General features: G+C 61.5%; 1 protein-coding gene across 2 annotated transcripts in view; it reads left to right on the top strand.

Annotated features, from left to right (window-relative positions):
* Positions 1-20,452, top strand: part of RPS6KA2 (ribosomal protein S6 kinase A2) — a 94,357-nt gene that overhangs the window by 34,706 nt on the left and 39,199 nt on the right. For both annotated transcript variants that reach the window (XM_045842828.1, XM_045842829.1), the window contains exons 2-3: positions 15,803-15,919; positions 17,400-17,481. In XM_045842828.1, the coding sequence (XP_045698784.1) occupies positions 15,803-15,919; positions 17,400-17,481 (199 nt within the window). The remainder of the gene's footprint in view (positions 1-15,802; positions 15,920-17,399; positions 17,482-20,452) is intronic.

Below are 20,452 nucleotides of genomic sequence, written 5' to 3'. Positions count from 1 at the left end.
ACCTGAGAGCCTGAGTCCCCATCCGCGCGGGGAAGCAGCGGAGGGTGGAGGGAAGAAAGACGGATCACCGGGAACAAGAGAAACGCCGGCGCTCCGACAGGAGAGTGCTCTGTGCCCCGACCTGCCTCTCCCCCACCCGCCGCCTCCCAAAGACAGCAGGCTGCCGTCCCCTGCCACTCGCTCGGGGACAGGACGCAGGCAAACCAAGACGCTTAGGGCCCAGGGGTTCACAGCTTTGCCCTCACAAGCCGCCCGTGACCGGGCGCATGGGGAGCGCATCCCAGGTTGTGGAACCGGATGTCCTGAAGTCCAGGGGGTCCTCGCACCCCAGCGTCTCCGCCCAGAACTGGCTGTGGGACGGGCCCAAAGGTGACCGACTTTTCAGCCCCCCGAAGCCCCCGCCCGTCTGCAGCCTTGGGAATCGGCCTTGAATTTGCGAACCTCTTCACGCATCCGTCGCCTCTGTGCATTCTTCCTGTGAGAGCGGAAACGCCCGTGAGAAGCTGGAAAGTGCCTCGGGCTGCCCACCGCCGCAGGCCCTCGCCCGTGGGCCAAGGAGGGGGGCCGCGCCTGCCACAGGGGCCACCCGTGCCCCCCCCAACCCCTGCCGCAGCCCCGCACTGCCTGCTTCCCCTCCTCTCGTCCTCCCTCCCTGCCTCCCCCCGGAGCAGCGCCTTGTTTATTACTTCCTGCCGGAGAGGTGGACAATGGCGGAGCGGGCGGTGCGGTGTGGCCGCAGGCTGTGCCCGCGTGACTGGAGATGTCCCTGCGACCCACTTAGACGGGAGCAGAGTGGACCGTGCTCGCAGGAAGACAAACACCATCCGCACAGGAGAGGGCTCTCTGCTGCGTGATCGCGGTGGTCCTGTCCCGGGGACAAGTGCTCCACAGGCGGCCTCGGGAGCTGGCGGCAGAGCCAAGGTCAGGCCTGTGCGTGGCCGGGCGCCCCGGAGAGCAGGGCCCGGCACACGGGCCCTCCCACCCGCCCGCCCAGCTCGGGAGAGCTGCGTGGGTGCCGCTGGTTGAATCCCGAGAAAGCCTCGTGAGAACGGTGGCTTCCCACCCGTTGTCTGTTAGTGCTATCACCTTGTGCATCACCAGCTACAGGATCGTTGCCTCGTTGTCCTACACTCACTGACGTTTTAACCTAGCTTTCCCTATTTATACATTTAATGTCTCGGTACACCAGCCTTCTCCCCACCCCCATGTTTCCCCGTAGAAGAGGAACCCACCCTTCTGTCCCTGCCCAGCAGCCCGCAGACGCTCCCCTCCGCATCACGGGTCTGGCTGGAGTCGGGTGCCCCACGCGGCTGCCGCGTTCTCCACGGCCCAGCCTTCCCGGTGCGCTTCCCCACCAGCCAGCCCACTGCTCTCCGGGACCCTGGGTCGTCCACCCTCCACCTCCCGAGGGTCCCTGCGGGCGGCACGGCTCTCTCCGATGCTGCTTTGTGATGTCGGGGTGCTGGCCCGTGTCCCCGAGCCTTCTCCACCCACGTGACCTCTGCTAACGGTCTGGTCCGTGGCCGCACCCCGGCTGCCTGTCCGGCGAGCTCACCTTCCCGCCGAGTGGCCTCCCATCTTCCCTCATTCCGTGAGACCCGAGCGACTCCCGTGTCAAAGATGCTTTCCTTCCCTCGGAGCTCTGAGAGGCTTCCGTGGGGGCTGGTGTTCCACGGCGGTGTGCGCTGCACAGTACAGACACCCGGGGGTGGTCGCGAGCGTCGACGCCGTTTTAGCCGAGGGCCGTGTCGCTGCCCGCTGGACCACTTTCCTGTGGCTGCCGTGACCACCCCCCCCCCCCGGGGCTTCAACCACAGCACCGCGGGTCCCCACGGCCTCAGAAGCCAGAGGGTGGAATTGGGCGTCCTCGGCAGGGCCACACCCTCCCCAACCCCCGGGAGAAGGCCCCTGCCTCGCCTCCCCTGGCTTCTGGGGGCGCCCGGGGCTCCCGCGCAGTGGAAGCATCACTGCGGTCCCCGCCGTCGTCACGGAGCTGTTCCCGGCCCGTGTCTTCTCGTGGCCCCCTTCCTGGGACTGCGGTCGCCTCCCCTCCCCCCACACAGTGCACACTGATCTTAACTGGTTACCTTGCCCATGACCCTGCTTGCAGGCAAGGTCTCGGGGACAGGGGGACAGGGGGCTTCGCCACGTGTTTCTTGGGGGGCACGCTCGAGCCGCACCACGGCCATCCCGGACACGTCCCGCTGCCACCGCCGGACCCCCCCACCCCCCGTCGGGAGCTCCGAGCTTTGCTCCGTAGCTGATGTCACTCAGATGTGCCTCCAGCCCCTGCCGACAGCAGAGGGCCCAGGCGGCATTGGCCCTCTTTCTCTTCCTCCATCCATATCAAGGGTTGGAGCCGTGCATCCGTCTCGGGAGCTCCATGCCCTGGAACAGACGGTCCCCCTCCCGGATCTGGGCGTCGTCCCTGGGTCTGACGCTGAGGTGCTGCCTGCCGGACCCCGAGGGCTCCCTCTCCTGGGCGGGTCTTGCCGCTCCCTCCCCACCGGCGTGGGAGCCAGGGACTCACGGTTCTGGCCACCCTTCCCACTGCTTTCAAGTTTTAGGTGAAAGGTGAAAACAAACGGTGTCGCAGGAAAGAAGCGCGACCTCCCCGGGCAGACTCGGCCTCTGCTGTTCAGGGACGTCCGCCTCCGCCGGTCCCGTCTCTCGCTGAGCTGTCTGCCTCACCTGGTAGGCCCTCTCCCTGCCACCGCCTCTGTCCCCTCCGTGCGCCCCGTGCCCCCCCACCCCCTCCACTCACAGCGCCCGCACACCTCGCGTTGCGTGTCCAGGACCGCGGTGTCTGTGTCGGGGACGTACGGGCTTCTCCCCCAGTGGGACGGCAGGTTTGTGTCCACGCCGTTCGCACCGCAAGAGTGTAGTTCACCTTGGTCACGAGGCGAGAGAGTTAGAAATTCTGGAGATGTTTCCACAGTTGCATGGGCGGGACCGTCTCTTGAGCGTCTTTCCTGAGACAGGGTGACGCGCTCTGTCTGAAGGAGGAGACTCGGGGGACACGAGTGCGGGGTCTTCGGGGCGCTTCTCTCCCCTCAGTTTCTGCTAAAACCGGCGCTGGAGCCGGGGTGCCGGCCGTGGGGGCACTTTCTGGCACTCGCCGTCCACGGCGGGGACTCGGGGGAGACACAAAGGCCTGGGGCAGACGCAGCTCTCCCACAGCACACGACGCCCGTCGGCGGGTCCCACCCACAGGCGGGGCCCCCGCGTCAGGGACAGAGCAGACCCCGGCGGTGGGACAGGCCCCCCCAAGCCCAGGAGTCACCCCGGCCGCTTTCCAGTCCCGGCGGGTGCCAGGCGGCCAGCACTCAGGACCCGCATCTCAGAGCCCCGCGCTCAGTGCGGGGTTCCGAGGACCAGTCGCGCCCCACCACACTCTTCCTCCGTGTGACAACCGGCGAGGACGCGGCTCGGGGCCCCGGGCATACCCGCTCCGGTCTGTGGGGAGAGGCCGAGCTCACTTTCTCCACACTGGCCGTGCAGCACGGGGGGCGTGTGGCTCTTGCGGGTGGCCGGAGGCGACTGGCCCCGGGGCCAGCGTTTCCCTGTCAATCTGACCCTCGGTCCCCAGAAAGCTGGGCCCGTGTCTGAAGCACCTCACTTCTGAAGGAGTGGTGACAGTGGTGTCCTCAGAGGGACTGCGCTAATTCCGGCTGTGACTCGCCAGGAGCGGAGCGCGTCCCACCCCTGTTCTGTGCAGGGCCCACGCCCCGGCCTCCCACCTCCCCGGGCCCTTCCCCGCCCACCCTCCTCGTCCCGCAGCAGGGCTGAGCCCGGCAGAGCAGCTGCCCTCTCCCGGCGACGTGCTCCCGGTGCGGCGGGTCCCCCGCTGAGCCCCGGGGTGGTCTCCAGCAGGCGTGGTGAGGGGAGCGAGAGGGTGCGAGTCCAGCCCCGGCCGGCTCTCCAGGGCGCTGGGCCTCAGGGTCCCCAGCGTGTGTGCCCAGGGCCACCCCAGACACCGCAGGCAGGGGTCCTCCCGGTCCCCGGCACCGAACTCGGCGGTTGTGGGGGCCGAGCTCACAGGACCCCGTCAGCCTTTGCTGCTTGTCTGTGGGAGTACGAGTCCCTCTCTCTCTCTCTCTCTCCCCCCCACCCCTCTCTCTCTCTCTCTCTCTCTCTCACACACACACACACACACACACACACACGCACACACACAGAGTTACAAGTCACCGGACAGGAAACTGCTCACATCCCAGACCCTCCGCTTGGCCCAGGGGCTTGTCCGGGGGGACCCAGGGGAATCGGCTTGGCCCACGGAGTCGGGGGCGTGCAGAGCTGCCTCGGAGCCAACGCGTCTCAGCCATGGGCTGGGGGTCCACAGCCCGGGGTCCTCCGTGGACAGGGGCCCGTCTGCCACCAGGCCGGGGGCAGTGCTCTGTCGCCCGGAGTCCAGGAGAGACATCACCCCCTGGAAGTGGGTGACCTGCTCTTTCCTCACCTGGAAATAGCAACTTTTTTAAAAGTAAAATTCTGTAGTTTTTTTAAAGATTTTATTCGCTTATTTTTAGAGGGGAAGGGAAGGAGGAAGACAGGGAGAGAAATAACAATGTGTGGTTGCCTCTGGTGCACCCCCTACTGGGGACCTGGCCCACTACCCAGACACGTGCCCTGACTGGGAATCAAACCCGTGACCCTTCTGTTTGCAGGCCTGTGCTCAATCCATTGAGCTACACCAGCCAGGGTGTCTACTGCGGGACATCCTGGGTGGAAAGAAAAATGTGTTACCAGGTCCTCAGGACCCCGAGGGCCCTCGCCCACGCCCTTGGAGCCGCGTGCCCACGTGCTCGCAGAACCGCACCATGGGGGGCGGGGCGGCCGAGACGCCCCCGGTCCCCCAGGTTCGCGCGCACAGCCGCCTCCGCCGCGGCTCCGGGGCGCTGTGGTGAGTCCCCTCTCTGCCGAGCGCCAACCGCCCCGCGAGTCCTCATCATTGCTGTGCACGTGGGGAAGCGGATCCCGCGGCAGCGGCTTCCGTGCTCACAGCTCTCAGAGAACGTCCTTCCTGGAAACGCGGCGGGGCCTCTCGGTGCCTCTCGGTGCCACCTGGACCTCCCGTGGGGGGGGGGATGCTGCGAGATCCGGTGGAGGAGAGTGCCGGGCGCGGTCCTGTGGGGCGGGGGCGGGGGGAGACGGGCGCACTGGGCGCCGCGCCGCAGCAGCTCCCTCACTGCATGGGGGGGAGGGGTGGGGGACGGGGGAGCAGCGCGAGTGCCCAGGCCGCCGGGCGTTTTCATGGTTTGATGGCGGTCCGTGGCGCAGCGGCACGGCATCTCCGGGCCGTAGAACAGATGGAAAGATGCCCGTTTTCATTGGCATTTAATTAAAGTGTCTCTGCGCGCCCTGGGTGAGCTGATGAACTCGCTGTAAATAAGTGGGCTGACGGTCCACTCGGAGTCGTGTGGCCGTGGGGCAGCACCTGGGCCTCGTTTAGGGAGGTAAGGTGCTGCAGGAGACAGGAGAACCAGCCCAGGGCAGGTTTCTTCTAGAACAGCCTGGTCCTTCCGTGCGCGTGATGCCGGCCCCACACCCCCGGTCCGGGAGGGTGGCAGTGAGCCTGGGGCGGGAGGCCTGCAGCCTCACGGAGGGGCCGCCAGGAGCGTGTGGACTGTCGCCTCTGGTGGCTCCCGAGCGTTTAGAAGGCACCCAAAGGACCCGGGTGCACTCCGCCCCAGTTTGCTAGGACGTACGGTCACGCCACGCATTCCTCACGGGCGTCTCTCTGTGTCACGTCTGGGCAGCGGAGGGCTGGCCTCCCGCGGCGCCCGCCGCGGCTGCGCAAAGCCTGCAGGACCCGGGAGCCCTTCCTAACTGGCTTCTCCCCGCAGCCGGCCTCCCCGGGCCCCTGGAAGTGGTGCCAGGGTCTCACGAGCTTCTCAGTCACTGGATCTAGGGGAGGCAGAGTGGGCGGGGCCATTCTCACAGGTCAAAGGTGACGGTGACCTGGTCCTGCCTGGAGCCTGGTAGCTGACGCTGGGCCGCCTGGCAGGTGAGGCCCCGTGTGCTTGCTAAATCTGCACAACTGCAGCGCTTTCGGCTCACAAAGAGCAATCTGGTAACTTCTAGGAACGGATTCATGTGTAATATCATTCCTTGAAAATATGCAAATTTAGATTAAAACCTATCAAACTGCATAATTAGAACTGATGTTGAAAGTATTGTTGTTTTTCATCCTGGCTGCTGTGGCTCAGTGGATTGAGTGCCGGCCTACAAACCAAAGCATTGGTAGTTCGATTCCCAGTCGGGGCACATGGCTGGGTTGCAGGCCAGGTCTCCAGTAGGGGGCGTGTGAGAGGCAACCACCCAGTGATGTTTCTCTCCCTCTCTTTCTCCCTCCCTTCCCCTCTCTAAAAATAAATAAATAAAATCTTCAAAATAATTTTTTAAAAAGTATTGTTGTTTTTCTAATTTTAATGTGCATATGCTTTAATTCGGTTTTCCCCAAGTGCATTTTTAGGAATAAAAGAAGTCAGCAATCAAATTAAAATAAATTGAATGCATTTCAAAGTAGCAGAAAGGATAAAAATATAGTGAGATATTTTTTCCTAAGCCTCCAAATTCTTATCTACAGCAAGTTACAAAAAATATTTAAGTTCTAAAGCCAGCTTCTTTTATTACCCTGCTATATTTTATATTTTTCAGTATTCAGGAGGTTGTGTCCTACCCCGTAAACTGGAGGCATGATGGCAGGGCTTACATAAGACCTCTAGAAAGTTCTTCCACAATATTCTGCGTTCTCAATTAAGATGGAAGTCACAGCTAACGTTTTTAATAATAGAAATTTTATTACTGCTAGTATTTTGGCACTTTTTTCCATAGAGAAATTAATGCTTATGACATTTTATATGTGTTTATGTTATGCTAGGAATTTCATAAAACCTAATGTCACACTATAAAACTTGTGGTAGAAAATAAGGCTCACAGACCCACACACATTTAACCTGCGAAGTGCATCTCCTGCTTGTTAGGGGGTTCCTGCCTGTCCCTCCACACCCAGTTTCCAGGGGCGCCGGAGCTGAGCTGCTGCGAACGGTCCGTGCAATGGGTTGGGAGATGATGATTTAAAAACCTCCCGTTTTCCCGCTCTGACCAGCAGGGCTCAGTGGGGCGGGCGGCGACCCACAGTGTGAAAGGTCGCCGGTTCGATTCCCGGTCAGGGCACATGCCTGGGTTGCGGGTTAGATCCTTAGTTGGGGTGTGTGCAAGAGGCAACCAATTAATGCTTCTCTCTTCACCCCTCCCTCCCCCCTCTCTAAAAACAAGTAAAAACCATTTTTCCCTAGAAGTCTGGTTTTGCCAGACGTGCCCCATTCAAATGAAAAGGCTTTACTTCTGAAAGTGTGGGCCCCAGGCGGCCAGCGTCAGACCGATGACCTGGGGCGGCAGGGCAGGTAGACGGGCGGCGACCCGCCTCCCCCTGCGTCCTGCTCACGGGGCCTCCCGCCCTGGCCTCACCCGCTCAGCCGAGGTGCAGGTGGCAATTCCTGGGGCTTTTCAGATCCGAGCCCGTGTGGGTCTCAGGTCTGGGCGCCGCGGACTGAGAGCTGGTGCAGAGGAAGGGTTCGCAGCTGCCCCTCCAACTGGACGCCGGCCTCCCACCTGTGGCCTGACCTTTGCCGGTGCTCCTTCCTGGGTTTGTGGGGAACGCCGAACCCCACCTGGGCAGATAAAACTGGGAGAGGGGGCGTCCCAGGGGTGAGGTGGAGCGGAGAGTCGGTGGTGAGGGTGTGGGTGGGGCCTCTGCCTGATGGAGGGGCTGGGGTCGGAGAGGCTGGAGCACTGGCACCAGCACCGGGTGCCCCTGGAAGATTCGGCTGCCCTGTCCATGGTGCTGGCACATGTCCTCTGAGAAGTTTGTAGCGAGAAAAGGGAATGATGTTACCAGCAGAGTGGGCCTCAGTTCGCATCTCTCTGACGGCTGGTGACACTGAGCACTTTCTCATTCCCGTTGGCCCTCCGCGTGTCTTCTTTGGAGAAGCGTCTCTGCCCACTTTTAAACTGGATTGTTTGGCGTCTCTTGGTATTGAGCTGTACGAGTTCTTTCTAAATATTAGGCACGGACCTCCGCTGGATGCCTCTGGCAGAGGGCTCCTCCCCATCAGCGTCCCTGCGTTCTGTGGCCGGCTGCCTCCCCTGTGCCAGGACCTCCGGGGCCGCTGTGACCCACGCTGTTCTTTGTCTCGCTGCCTGAGAAGGTTCATCGGGACAGACATGACACGAGGAGCGGTTTCAGGGAATTCGCTGACCGTGCTTTCTTCTGGGAATTTTTTGAACATTTAAAGTTACTGGTCAAATGGTTTATTTATCCAAGCCAAAACAAACAAAACCTCAGGCTCTTAATAATAAAACGTTGCTTAGACACGTGTGCCGTGTGCTCGTCTTCTAGGAGTTTCGTGGCGCGGACCTGACGCGTCGGCCTTGAGTCCACTTGGAGTTTGTTCTCGTGCTTGGTGCGGGAAGGTGGGGCGACTTCCTCCCTCCCTTTGCCTGTGTCTGTCTAGTCTTCCCAGCGGCGCCTGCTGAACAGACTGTCTCCGCCCCGTTGCGTGTTCTTGCCTCCTTCGTCGTCGTAGGTGGACCGACCACGCGGGCGTGGGTTGGTTTCTGGGCTCCCTGTTGGGCTGCATTGACCAGGGTCCGTGGTTGCGCCAGCCCCAGGCCGTTTAGACGACTGTTTAGACGACTGGGACCCTGCAGTGTCGTCGGTCGTCAGTAGCCTGGTTCCTGCAACTCCGTCCTCGCTCAGGGTCGCGGTGGCCATCTGGGATCTTCCGTGCTTCTGTATAAATTCCGGAATTACTCGTTCTAGTCTGTGAAGGGCGTCATCGGCGTCCCGACGGGAGCTGCGTCGACTCTGGAGGTTGCCCCGGGCAGCACGGACACGGCGGCCATGCCCATTCTTGCTCACCCGCGAGCGGCGTGTGCGTGTCCCTTCACACACACCTGCGTGCGCCTCCTTCAGCATCTACCTCAGCGTCTTCCTCGGCGTCTCGTGACTGGCCACGTCCGGCTCCCGTGCCCCCACAGTTGAACTCGTTCCTGGGTACTTTAATTTTCCCATGTGGTTGTAAATACGAATGTTTTCTTAATTTCTCCTTCGTATTGTTCATTATCGGTGTATAAAAATGCAACTGATTTCTGGGTATTAATTTTGTGTCCTGCTACTTGACTGAATTCATTGATCGGTTCCAATGCTTTCTGGTGGAATCTTGAGGGTGCTCTGCATACAGTAGTATGCCTACGTTTTCTTGAAAGACAGTCGTCCGGTTACGAGCAACACAGTGATAATGAATTTTTTTTAATGTTTGTAATTGTGTTTTCTTTTCTTTTCTTTTTTTTAAGATTTTATTTATTTATTTGTAGAGAGGGGAGGGAGGGAGAAAGAGAGAGAGAAACATCAATGTGCGGTTGCTGGGGGCCGTGGCCCACAACCCAGGCATGTGCCCTGACTGGGAATTGAACCTGCGATGCTTTGGTTAATAATGAATTGTTAATGTCCTCAGTAAAGCCGCTGCCTCCGAGCCCCCGGCGGACCCCACCCTCACTCCGGCCTCTCCCACGCCCTCGCCCCGGAAGGCCAGTGAGCCTCAGGGAAGCCCGTAGCCACCCTGCTCTGCCGGACGTGGCCTCCCCTTCTGTACAGAGTGTAGTGGTTGTGCGCATGGCTGGTTGCAACCTGGGTTTTATAATAATGTTACTAAGAAAGAAAAAAAGGACTGGCCCAGAAAGCAGAGCACACGCATATACAGTTTACTGAGCTGCGTAAACAGACCCTCCGTGGAGCCGGCTGTCTAGCCGGCCTCTTCCTGTCCCTCACGGTTCGAGACCCTGTGTAGTCCGTGTCCTGCGTCCGGGTGGCCACCCCTTCTGCCTGCGCTTCCCCACGGAATACTGACGGTGACGTGCAGAGGGTTTCGTGTCTCTCTGAAGGCACGTGGGTTTTCTTCCCCTCACTGAGGACATTTTTTCCGTTGCTTTTCGAGAGAGGAAGAGAGCGAGAGAACACCCATGTGAGAGAGGAGCACCCATCGGTTGCCTCCTGCACGCGCCCGGGCCGGGGATCAAACGCACAACCTCCGAGCGGCCGGGCCGCACTGCCCGGGGCGGTCGAGTCCGGGCTGCGAACGCAGAACGTCGCCAGCCTCAGTCCTCACTCGCCGCGCTGCTGTCTCTGTGCGGACCCTCGCAGTTCCTGGGTGGGTGGCACTGTGCAAAAGTGGCCTGGGCCTCCCGGGGCCGGTGCTGGAGGTCACGGCTGAGTGTCCGGGGTCGGGACCCCGGGTCCCCACCCTGCCCCGTCCTGGTGGCGACCTCAAGTCACTCGCTCTCGCCTCCCCAGCCTCTCTGAAGCGACTGTTGGCTTCGCTCACTCCCTCCCACCTGAGACTCTCACTCTTCCCAGCCGACGGAGGGACCCCGACTCCCGGGGAAGGGTGGCGAACCTTTCTGGTAAAGGGGTGACGACTCTCTCTCGGTTCCTCTGCATGTGGACACCGTCCTGAGCTCTGGGCTCTCGTGTAAACTGTTTGACAACGACAGCACCTACCTGGGAGCGACTGTCCACGTCCGCGATGTCGGGATGTAAGGTGTCTCCAGGTGTGGAGACAACCAACAAAAACACCGCCAAACGCACTGGCTAATCCGTGTGTTATTCTTCAAAACAGAAATTGGCTTTTTTTCTCTCTGGAAATCTGATTTGTTTATCTCACAATAAACAAAGTTTAAGTGGGGAATGAGCAACCTCGCCTCACTGCTTCTGTCTCGGCACCGAGGGCCTGCCCTCGCTGACAGCGGGGACGCCGGGCAAAGCCGCCACGGAGGACGGTCCCCGGGCCGCTGCTGAGCCCTCGCCCCCATCACAGCCGCGCCCAGTACAACCCGGGCGTGCTCCGGACTTTTTAATGCAAAGGCCAAAGAAGACATAAACCCTAGCAGGTCTTCAGAGTGGAACTTCATCGTTTGTATCTCTTTGAACTCGTCCCCCAGCTGTGCCCTGGAGAGCCGGTCCTGCTCCCAGAGGCAGAAGCCGCCGTTCAGAGCCCGGGGCTGCCGGGTGCGGGGTTGCCGCGGCCACGCCGTGTTGGTCGGGGAGGCGGTGAGGGTCGGCATGCACGCAGCGGGGGGCGCACGGGGGACTTCTTAAAGTCTGTGCTCCATCTCGATGTGTGAGTATAAAGTCATTCCTGTCTGCGGTAGAACTGGGGTTCCCGTGGACCTTTTCCTGGTGGTTCTCAGCATCTTAATAAGACCGTTACAGTTTAAGGTCATAAAAGTTTTATTTTTATGCAGCCTATTACACAGATATTTTACTGCATCGGAAAGTCCTGCGTTTCAAGCCTCCTGAGGAATTAGCATGGGCTCCCTGTAATCATCTGTACGGTTGCCGTTGCAGTGCTACGCTTACACTTTCACGTCGTGTTTAAAATGCTCTTGCAGCCGGCCGCCTGCAGGGGCTGCAAAGGCCGCTTGGAGTCCTTCAGTCCACAGGGAGAGAACTCCTGAGCCTCTGTTTCCAGCAATGCCGTGGATTAGGGGTGGCGAGGCTTCTTGCTGGAAACGATGAAAAGCACTGGATACAACTGCCCTTTCAGAATGTTTCAGTGCACGGGTGAGGCAGGACGTCGGCGGGAGATGCCGACGGTCCCAGGAGAAGACAGTGGAGCCGACTGTGTCCTGGAGCGCAGGTGACCCAGCCGAGAGCGTGGGGCCGGCGAGCTCGCAGCCTCACGTGGCTCGGGTGACCGGTGCCCGCTGGCCCCGGGTGGGCCGCTCACCCACCGGTGTGGGAGGAGGCGCACCTGTGCTGGGCTCCTTCCGGTCCCCATAATCTGCCCGGAAAGTGACGTCCTCCACGGGGGTCAGTGATTGCTGGGGTGACCTCTCCCCTTTTTCAGAGCTGGATCCGACACGCCCAGTTTTTATTTTCTATGTCTTTATCATTAGTGTTTCCCAACTTTTAATTTGCACCTGCTTTTCGTAAAATCTCCCCTTCATGACGTGAGAGCGGATGACCCAGAGCAGAGGTGCGACCCGAGGGGACCTGGGTGCAGACAGGAGCGCACACCTGTGCTCCGCCCCCTGGGGCCGAGGCTCCGCCCACCCCGGCCGCTCACCAGCCTCCCACGCAGCCGCTGTCGCACCTGCCGGCAACCCCCACCCTCAGTCAGAACTTCAAACACGTCCGATCGGCGTCTACACACTCGTCGTCACAGAGGACTCTGTCACGTATGCGTGCCCTTGAGGCAGCTCATGTCTCCAGTCTTCACCTCTCACGTTAGAACTCCTTCGAAGTCCCTGCCTGTGAAGCAAGCCCGGCCACGGTGCCAGCCTCTGCCCCGAGCCCCCCGTTATTCCGAAGGAAACCCCACGGACAGAGGCTCTGCGGGAGACCAGGCGCCCAGCGCTCCCTGTGGCGGCCGCGGGAGCCCAGGGCGTCGTCTCAGGAGAACGGCGTCAGCGCCCACGGAGTGTTCCGGACGAAACGACCTGCCCCCTGGAGCACAGAGCCGTGTCTCTCGGATCGAGGCGCGGTGGCGTTTGGCTTCCTGCCGCCCCTCCGAGCTGCAGGCGTGGCGCCGTCCAGAGAGCGGGGCGGCCGGCAGAGGCAGGGGGCGCCGGCGTGCTGGGCCGCCCCTCCCGTCTCCTTCCCCGGAGCTTTCTAGGCGCACAGGCCCCTGGGGTCGGCACGGATTGGATTCCAGAGCTTTCTTTCTTTCTTTCTTTTTTCCAAGTCCTTGGGACTAAAGAAGAACAAAGCATCCACAGGCGAGTTCAAGTCTAAATGTCAGTGTGAGCACAGAGCTCAAAACTCTCAGCTGTGACGCTCGTGGGGTTTTCCTGTGGATAGTTGAGATTCCTTGCTGTTAAAGACCGTGTTGATCCGAGTGAAGAGTGAGCCCTGACCGGCACAGCTCCGTTGGCTGAGCTGCGTCCTGTATAGCGAAGGTCGCTGGTTCGGTTCCCGGTCAGGGCACGTGCCTGGGTTGTGGGCTGCTCCCCGGGGGGGGGCGACCAGTCAATGTTTCTCTCCCTCTTTTTCTCCCTCCCTTCCTTTCTCTCTAAAAATAAATAAAATCTTTAAAAATATATATAAAGTAAATGAGAGATCAACTACATTGCAATATTGCCCAGGAAAAACCCTGGATGGTGCTGCTTTTGGAGATGAAATTCAGTGCGTGCTTTGGGTGCATTTGCTCCAAATACTGACAGCGAGAATCTACATAAAACGTGAAATGTTGAGAGATTCACGCCCAAGCCTCTGATTTGAAGTGTCCAGCAATGGCTACAGAAGGTGACTCCTGCCGTGGAGCCGGGGGGATGGGTGGAGCAGGACAGTGAGGGTGGGGGTGCAGACCCCGATGTTCTCAGAAAGGCGTCCCCAGGCACAGTGGCACGGGGCGGGGGGGCGGGGAGGGGTAATCTGAGGCTCTGGGGCTCCGTGCCGGGTGCCGGCTGCCGGGTGCTGGCTGCCGGGTGCTGGGCGCAGCAGGCTCCCACTGTGGGGACACGCCAGCCAGAGCTGGACAGGCCTGCCTGGTGACAGGTTCACAGAGGTGGGGGTCCCCTCTGGTGTCCCAGCATGTCGAGTGGCCTCAGTACCCCAGTTCTGGGTCTCCAGACCGCCAGAAAGAGCAGCTGAGGGACACAGACGACGTGGAAATCTTCGGGGAACACACGTGTGCTGTGAAACTGCCCAGGGCAGAGACCGGCAGCTGAAGGGCCCCCGGCCCGGGTCACCTGCCCCCTTGGCCGTTCTGCTGACACCACCCTCTCTCCCGCCCTGCCTTTCGGGGCTGAGTTTCGCCCTCACTCATCAGTGCGACTGAGCGTGCTCACGTGGCCGGAGCAAAGCCACGGGAGGTGTGACCGGGAGACTGCTTGTCGGGGGTGTTGTGTTACTGCGGCTGGGGGGTGGAAGCTGTTTCAGGAGGGGGCGGGGCCTGGGGAGGACTCGGTGCAGGGTGGAGGGGTGGAGGGCTGCCGGCAGGGGGTAGCTCAGGCGCTGGGCTGGGGGAGTGCCGTACTAACAGGCAGGGGGCGTTTGGTTCTGACTCGAGGGACAAATCTGCCATTTCTCTCTTCAGCGGGTGAGCCAGTGGGAGGAAAGGGGGCATGTGGGGGCGTCTGGGGGACTTGGAGGGTTTTAAACAGCAGCCTCCAGCCCTGCGTTCCAAGTGGGAAGTCCAGTCCGCAGCAGCCTCGCTGGGGACCGTTGTCCTGGGGAAAACAAGGCGACCCGGTGCACCTGGAGGTCCCCCTTCCCGTCTCCCCTGTTACCAATGGAGAGATTTCCCTCCAAAAGCTGCCCAGTCCCCTGCGGCTAGAGGGGGCCTGTGGTCCCGGAAAGCCACGGGGAGGAGGGGGGTCCTCCAACGCGACTCCCGCCCAACTCTGACCTGAAGAGGACGCCCAGGGCGGCTGTCTCCCACGCTCGGGCCGCCTGCTGGCCTCCGTGAGCGGGACCCGCCGGCGCCTTGTTCCTTGTTCTCGCAAAGAGAAAACCGCCATCGTACAGATGTGCTGAGTGACCCCGGAAGGTGAGGCCCCCGAGTGCTCTCTCCAGCTGTCGGAATTTCAGAGAAACAGCAGAGGGAGCCGCTGAGGCCCCTGCCCCGCCGGCCGCGGGGGCTTTTCCAGCAGGCACACCCCCCCCCACCGCCCGGCCTCCGAAGGGTGTGCGGGACGGTCACACGGAGAAGAAGTGATGAAGCCTCTCGCTCTGGGGAGCCGGAGCTCGCCGAGTTTTAGAGACCGCTGTCGTTAAATCACTGCCGTTACGATTGTGTTTGAAATAGTGGCTCTTGGACTGAAATACGGGGGAACCCCACCCTTGGTCGGAGGCCCGGCCGACTCTCCTGGCTGGCGGCGTGACCTGCGCCGGATGGAAGGCCACTGTGTGGGTGTTGGAAGGAATGGAAGGAACCGTGTGTGCAAAGCCCCGCGTGCCCAGGACACCGTGCCCAGGCAGTGGCGGGCGGGGGGCTGCTCCAGAGGCCTCAGAGCTTTGCTGCCGGCGTGTCCCGATGGCGCCCAGCCTGCGGCCCGGGGTGAGAGGTCGGGGGGGCGGGGCGGGCGGATGAAGGGAAATGTCAGAGTCGCGTGGACGTGGACTCTGGGAGCCGTCAGGCTGTGACGTCAGGCAGACTCGGTCTGTCTGTCTGTCTGTCTGTCCAGCGTTCTGACTTCCGGTCGCCGGCAGGGGCAGGGAGCCGCCCCTTTCCAAGGGAACCAGCGTCTCTGCAGGACGGGACGTCCTGCGGTGGGTGCCCAGTGATCTCTGCCGGTGCTGCACGCACTGACCGGGGCTCCTCTCCTGCTGGGGGAGCCTGCTGCTGGGGGCTGGGACCCCCCTTCTGTGCGACACGTGCTCTCTGGGACGGCAGCGGGCGTCCTCTGTAGTCGCTGTGGCCAGTGTGGCTGAGACAGTGCACCCAGGGACAGTGTGGCTGAGGAGGGGAAATGGACCCGCGCGTCACAGGCTGCATTCGCGCGCCGAACCCACGGCGGCCCTTCCCAGCGGCAGAGCGAGTGGTCAGGGTCCCCTGTTCCTTAGTGTCCAGGTCTGCCTGAGTCCAAGCTGATGCCTGAAGTGTTCAGAAGTGGGGCGCATCGCACGGGGAGCCCCTCTCCGTCTCCTCTCGGTGCTGGAGAGACCCCGGGAGAGAGACTCACGGGGCCATGCGGGGGCTCCCGGCCGGCAGACGGCACCGTCGGCACGAACCTGAGCTGACCAAGGTCGTAACCTCGGTGCCGGGTGCTCACCCAGTGTCCCCGTGTCTTGCAGGAGGAAGGCGTCGTCAAGGAGATCGACATCAGCCACCATGTGAAGGAAGGGTTCGAAAAGGCCGACCCCTCCCAGTTTGAGCTGCTGAAGGTGCTAGGGCAGGGGTCCTATGGGAAGGTAAGTTCACCTTCAGCTCCTTCCGAGTCTGGTTCCGCGGCGGCCGGTGCCCCATCTCCAGGCGGGGCCCTCGGGCGTCCGGTGAGGGGGACGTGGTGGAGGCGCCCCTGAACAGGTGGACGCGCAGCCCCGCAGCTGGGGGAGCGAAATGCCCAGTGCTCCTCCCCCGGCGGGTCCTGCGCACCCCCAGAGCCGAGACCTCACTCCGCACGGCCAGGATTCCGTGCGAACTGAGGGGTCACAGAGGAGGAGAGAGAAGCACAGGTCCGGGCTGGGCGTGACTCCCTGTGGCCAAGAGGGCCGGTCTCCTGGGCTGAGTTCATTCTGGAATGGGGGTTTGCCGTGTTTTCTGGTTTCTCTCCCACGCTGCTGGTCCCCGCTGGGTCCCCTGCTCGCCCCGGCGTGGCCCCCGCTGCAGGGCCAGCCACTCGGGGGCCTGGCAGCCATCGGCAGGTGGATTTCCCCCTGTTCTTTCCGGAAATAAAAGTAGAACTCTAAAACCAGGTAAGAAAATGGCCATCGCCACCACGCACTGCCTTTCTGGGGCCTGGGACGGAACAGAGGGAAGCAAAGTTGTGTGTGTGCGGCTCCTCGTGCGGAGTCTGACGTCGTCTACACAAAGTCCTAACTGGGCTGCTCGTGTGAGCATGGTTTTCCGCCCAGAGCCGGTGGGACGGGGTTCTCAGTCCCCTTCCGGCCACGTGTGTGAGCTCGCGGGACCCTCCGCACCGCAGGGCCCCCGGGAAGAGGCAGAGGAGTGCGTGGACAGCACGGGGCGAGGGCGGGGGGCCCTTCCCGGGGCACCCCAGAGGCCGGCGTCGGACACACGGCCCCCCCAAACGGTGCTCACTGTCCCCCCCCCCGGGGTCTCCCGGTTTGAGCAGGGGGTTCCCTGTCACTTAGAAACGAATCTATCGTCTGAGCTTAAGCTGCTCGGAGGTAGAATCTGGGGGAAGAAAGCGCAGAGGAAGAGAAACGAGTTTCTCTTGAGAGTCAGGCCTGTCGTGGGGACGGGCAGTCAGAGCCTGCTCAGAGGGCGGCTCTGCTGTGGGGCCCAGGGGACCCTCGCAGGAGACTGAGTGCTCACCCCGGAGACGTGTCTGTCCGTCTGTGTTTTAAGAAGAGGAGGACATGGGTGGGGGGGGTGGGGCGGAGACAGCAGGGCAACCGTGAGAGCAAAAACAACAGCAACACAAAGGATGAGGTACAAACACATAAAAAACAAAGGAGGGCGGCGTCACTTCTGATGTGACGGTTTAACAGAAAATTCAGGCGCGGAGACAACCCACGATTCCTCCTGCGCGCACGTGGTGAGGGGCCGCTTCCCCGCAGCTGGGCCGTCGGGGAAAATCCTACATTTTCCTGCAGCGCGTCTGCTTCCCCGGGAGCTTGGGGAACTCCGGTGTGGCCCCTCGGCCAGTGAAATAGGGGCACAGCGCGGCGCCCCGTCGGTCTCAGCCGCCCTGCGCTCTCTCCGCAGGTGTTCCTGGTGCGGAAGGTCGCGGGCCCGGACGCGGGGCAGCTGTACGCCATGAAGGTTCTGAAGAAGGCGACCTTGAAAGGTGAGGGCTGCCCGGGGGGCGCGCGGGGTGGGGCGGGGCCGGCCGCGTGGGGGCGGTTTCCGCTCCGTGGGTGTCCGCTGTGCGGCGCTCGCGGCGTGGGCAGACCCGCGGCCGGAGGGCCTCTGCCGCGCCGCGCTCTCACGGACGGTAAACAGTGTGAACGTCTCCCTGAGCGTTTCGCACAGCCCCGCACGCGGCCCCCGGTCCCCAGAGAGAAACGCCGCGTTGTGTAAATACCGTCGTTCCGCATCTGTTCCGCTCGTGCGCACCCCCTGGCAGGTGGAGCGTGGAGCGTGGAGGGGGGGCGGTGGCGAGCAGGTTGTCACGGTGATGGGGGCGGCGCTCAGTTTGAGGCAGGAGGTGTTGCAGGAGGCGGCGCGTTTCCCGGGGGGTCCCAGTGACTGCGGCGGAGAGAGCCGCGCAGGCCGACTCCTGATCCCGGCCTCGGGCCCGCCCTCCATCCCCGCCCTCCAGCAAAGCCCCAGCGCCGAGTGCACGTCGCTGCTGTCCTCTGGGGTCTGCTCCGCGCTCACCGGCGTCTGGCGAAGAGCACGCGGGACCCGAGCCCCTGCCGCGTCGGCTGGGACCACGGCCTCTTCCCCGCGGGTGGGAGGGGGATCCCTGCGCTCAGCAGCGGAGGCGGACACACACACCATCCAGGCCCCAGGCAGTGGGACACGGAGCGTGTTATCACCTGTGCTCCTGGTCCCTGTCCCCAGGGAGGAGGGCACAGAGCCACCTGGGCCGATCGGGGTCGCTCTCAGGAGCAGAGTAGGCTGTGGGGTGCGGGGGGGTGCTGTCTTTGTAGGAGCAAAAGGGTGCGGAGGTCCCCTCCGCTGGTCTGGAGGATGCTGAGCAGGCAGGGAGCTGCACCCTGGGGACGTAGGCCAGACCAGGGCAGCCCCTCCAGCCTGTGGGGGGATGGGTCAGTTGGGGAGCCTGCCTGCCTAAGTGAGGGGGACTTCTGTGAAAGGGGGACACACGCTGGGCCTCTGGGGGCTGAAACCTGAGGGTGTGCAGGCAACAGTGGGCGCCAGCCTTAGAGCCCTGGGCCCCCAGAGCTCCCACACAGGCCATGCTGCTCCCGCCACTGCAGCCGCTGGCTGTCCAGCGGGCAGGTGGGGCGCACAGTTCGGTCTGCATGTGACCAGCAACACAGGACACTAAACACACAGACCGAGTACGCAGCAACCAAACCAAAGGAGGCCACACGAGGGGGATTATGGGTGGGGGGCTCCCGTCTGGAGGGTGCTATGGGGAAGACAGGAGCCAGGGCACCACCGCAGCCCGGCCAAGGGGGCCCCTCTGTGCAGGCAGGGGCTGCCCCAGAATCCCCTGCATGTGTTCCGGAGGGAAAATGGTCCAAACAGGCTCCTGGGCCCCCTCTTGACCTGCTGAGTCCGAGTCTCTCCGGGGCAGAGCCTGGAACCTGACTTTGTAAACCGGACCTCCGAGGTCCAAGTGACTCTCGTGCAGGAAGCTCTGTGTTGCAGATATGCTACATTGTTGCAGACATGCCACATTGTTGCAGACATACTATGTTGTTGCAGACACACCACATTGTTGCAGACATACTACGTTGTTGCAGATATGCTACATTGTTGCAGACATGCCACATTGTTGCAGACATGCTGCGTTGTTGCAGACACACCACATTGTTGCAGACATACTACGTTGTTGCAGATATGCTACATTGTTGCAGACATGCCACATTGTTGCAGACATACTATGTTGTTGCAGACACACCACATTGTTGCAGACATACTACGTTGTTGCAGATATGCTACATTGTTGCAGACACGCCACATTGTTGCAGACATACTATGTTGTTGCAGACACACCACATTGTTGCAGACATACTACGTTGTTGCAGATATGCTACATTGTTGCAGACATGCCACATTGTTGCAGACATACTATGTTGTTGCAGACACACCACATTGTTGCAGACATACTACGTTGTTGCAGATATGCTACATTGTTGCAGACACGCCACATTGTTGCAGACATACTATGTTGTTGCAGACACACCACATTGTTGCAGACATACTACGTTGTTGCAGATATGCTACATTGTTGCAGACATGCTACATTGTTGCAGACACGCTGCGTTGTTGCAGACACGCTACGTTGTTGCAGACACACAGGTGTTCAGCGCAGCCCGTCCAGGCAGCATCCTGTTCTCCCCAGTGAGCCTTGTTCACTGCAGCTAGGGTTGTATCTGCAGACCTGTCTGTGGATGGAACTTGGCCAAGCAGTCCAAGGTTCTGACATCACTTTAAAGAATTGTTTTGTTTCATTTTTGTAATTTCCTACACAGCATTGAAACGTGTGGGAAGCAAGGGGCATAGGAAAGTACAGAGGAAACAAGAAAGGCTTTGTCTCTCTAACCCAAGTTTTAGTCAGATAGGCCCTTCCCCGGACAGGAGCCCTCAGAAACGGACGGTTGAGTTAGGCCTGTGTTAGCTCAGGAGCGTCGGAGCGTCTGAAACAGCGAACGGCCGCTCCGGCCCAGTGACCCTCAAGACGTGTGTCAGGGGCTTGTGCGGGGCTGTGCACGGCCCCACCGGCCGGCTCACGGTGGTGGCCAGAGGTGGGAAGCACCCGAATGTCCTTCAGCGGGTGGGCAAATCAGGTGTGGCACAGCCACACGGCGGGGCACGCTCGACTGTGGAGAAGCCACGCGCTGGCTCCTGCTGCGACGTGGGCGCATCCCGCAGACATCACACGGAAGCGGAGGAAGCCGGCCACAGAGTCCCCGGGCTGCAGGTCCAGAAGGGGCAGGTCCACAGACGGAGAGTGGATTCGTGGTTGGGGGCGGGGCTTTAGGGCTGGGGCGGGGCCTTGGGGCGGGGCGGAGGGTAGGAATGACTGGTGGTGGCCATGGGGTTTCGATGATGGAACTGCTTTAAAACTGGCCGTGGGGACAGCTAGAAAACTCTGTGACTATTCTAAAAGCCACTGAATTGTG

This window comes from Phyllostomus hastatus, unplaced genomic scaffold (assembly GCF_019186645.2).
Source record: "Phyllostomus hastatus isolate PE091 unplaced genomic scaffold, TTU_PhHast_1.1 phas_contig_40, whole genome shotgun sequence".
In the NCBI taxonomy this organism is placed as follows: domain Eukaryota; kingdom Metazoa; phylum Chordata; class Mammalia; order Chiroptera; family Phyllostomidae; genus Phyllostomus; species Phyllostomus hastatus.
This window is presented reverse-complemented; position numbering and strand designations above follow the sequence as displayed.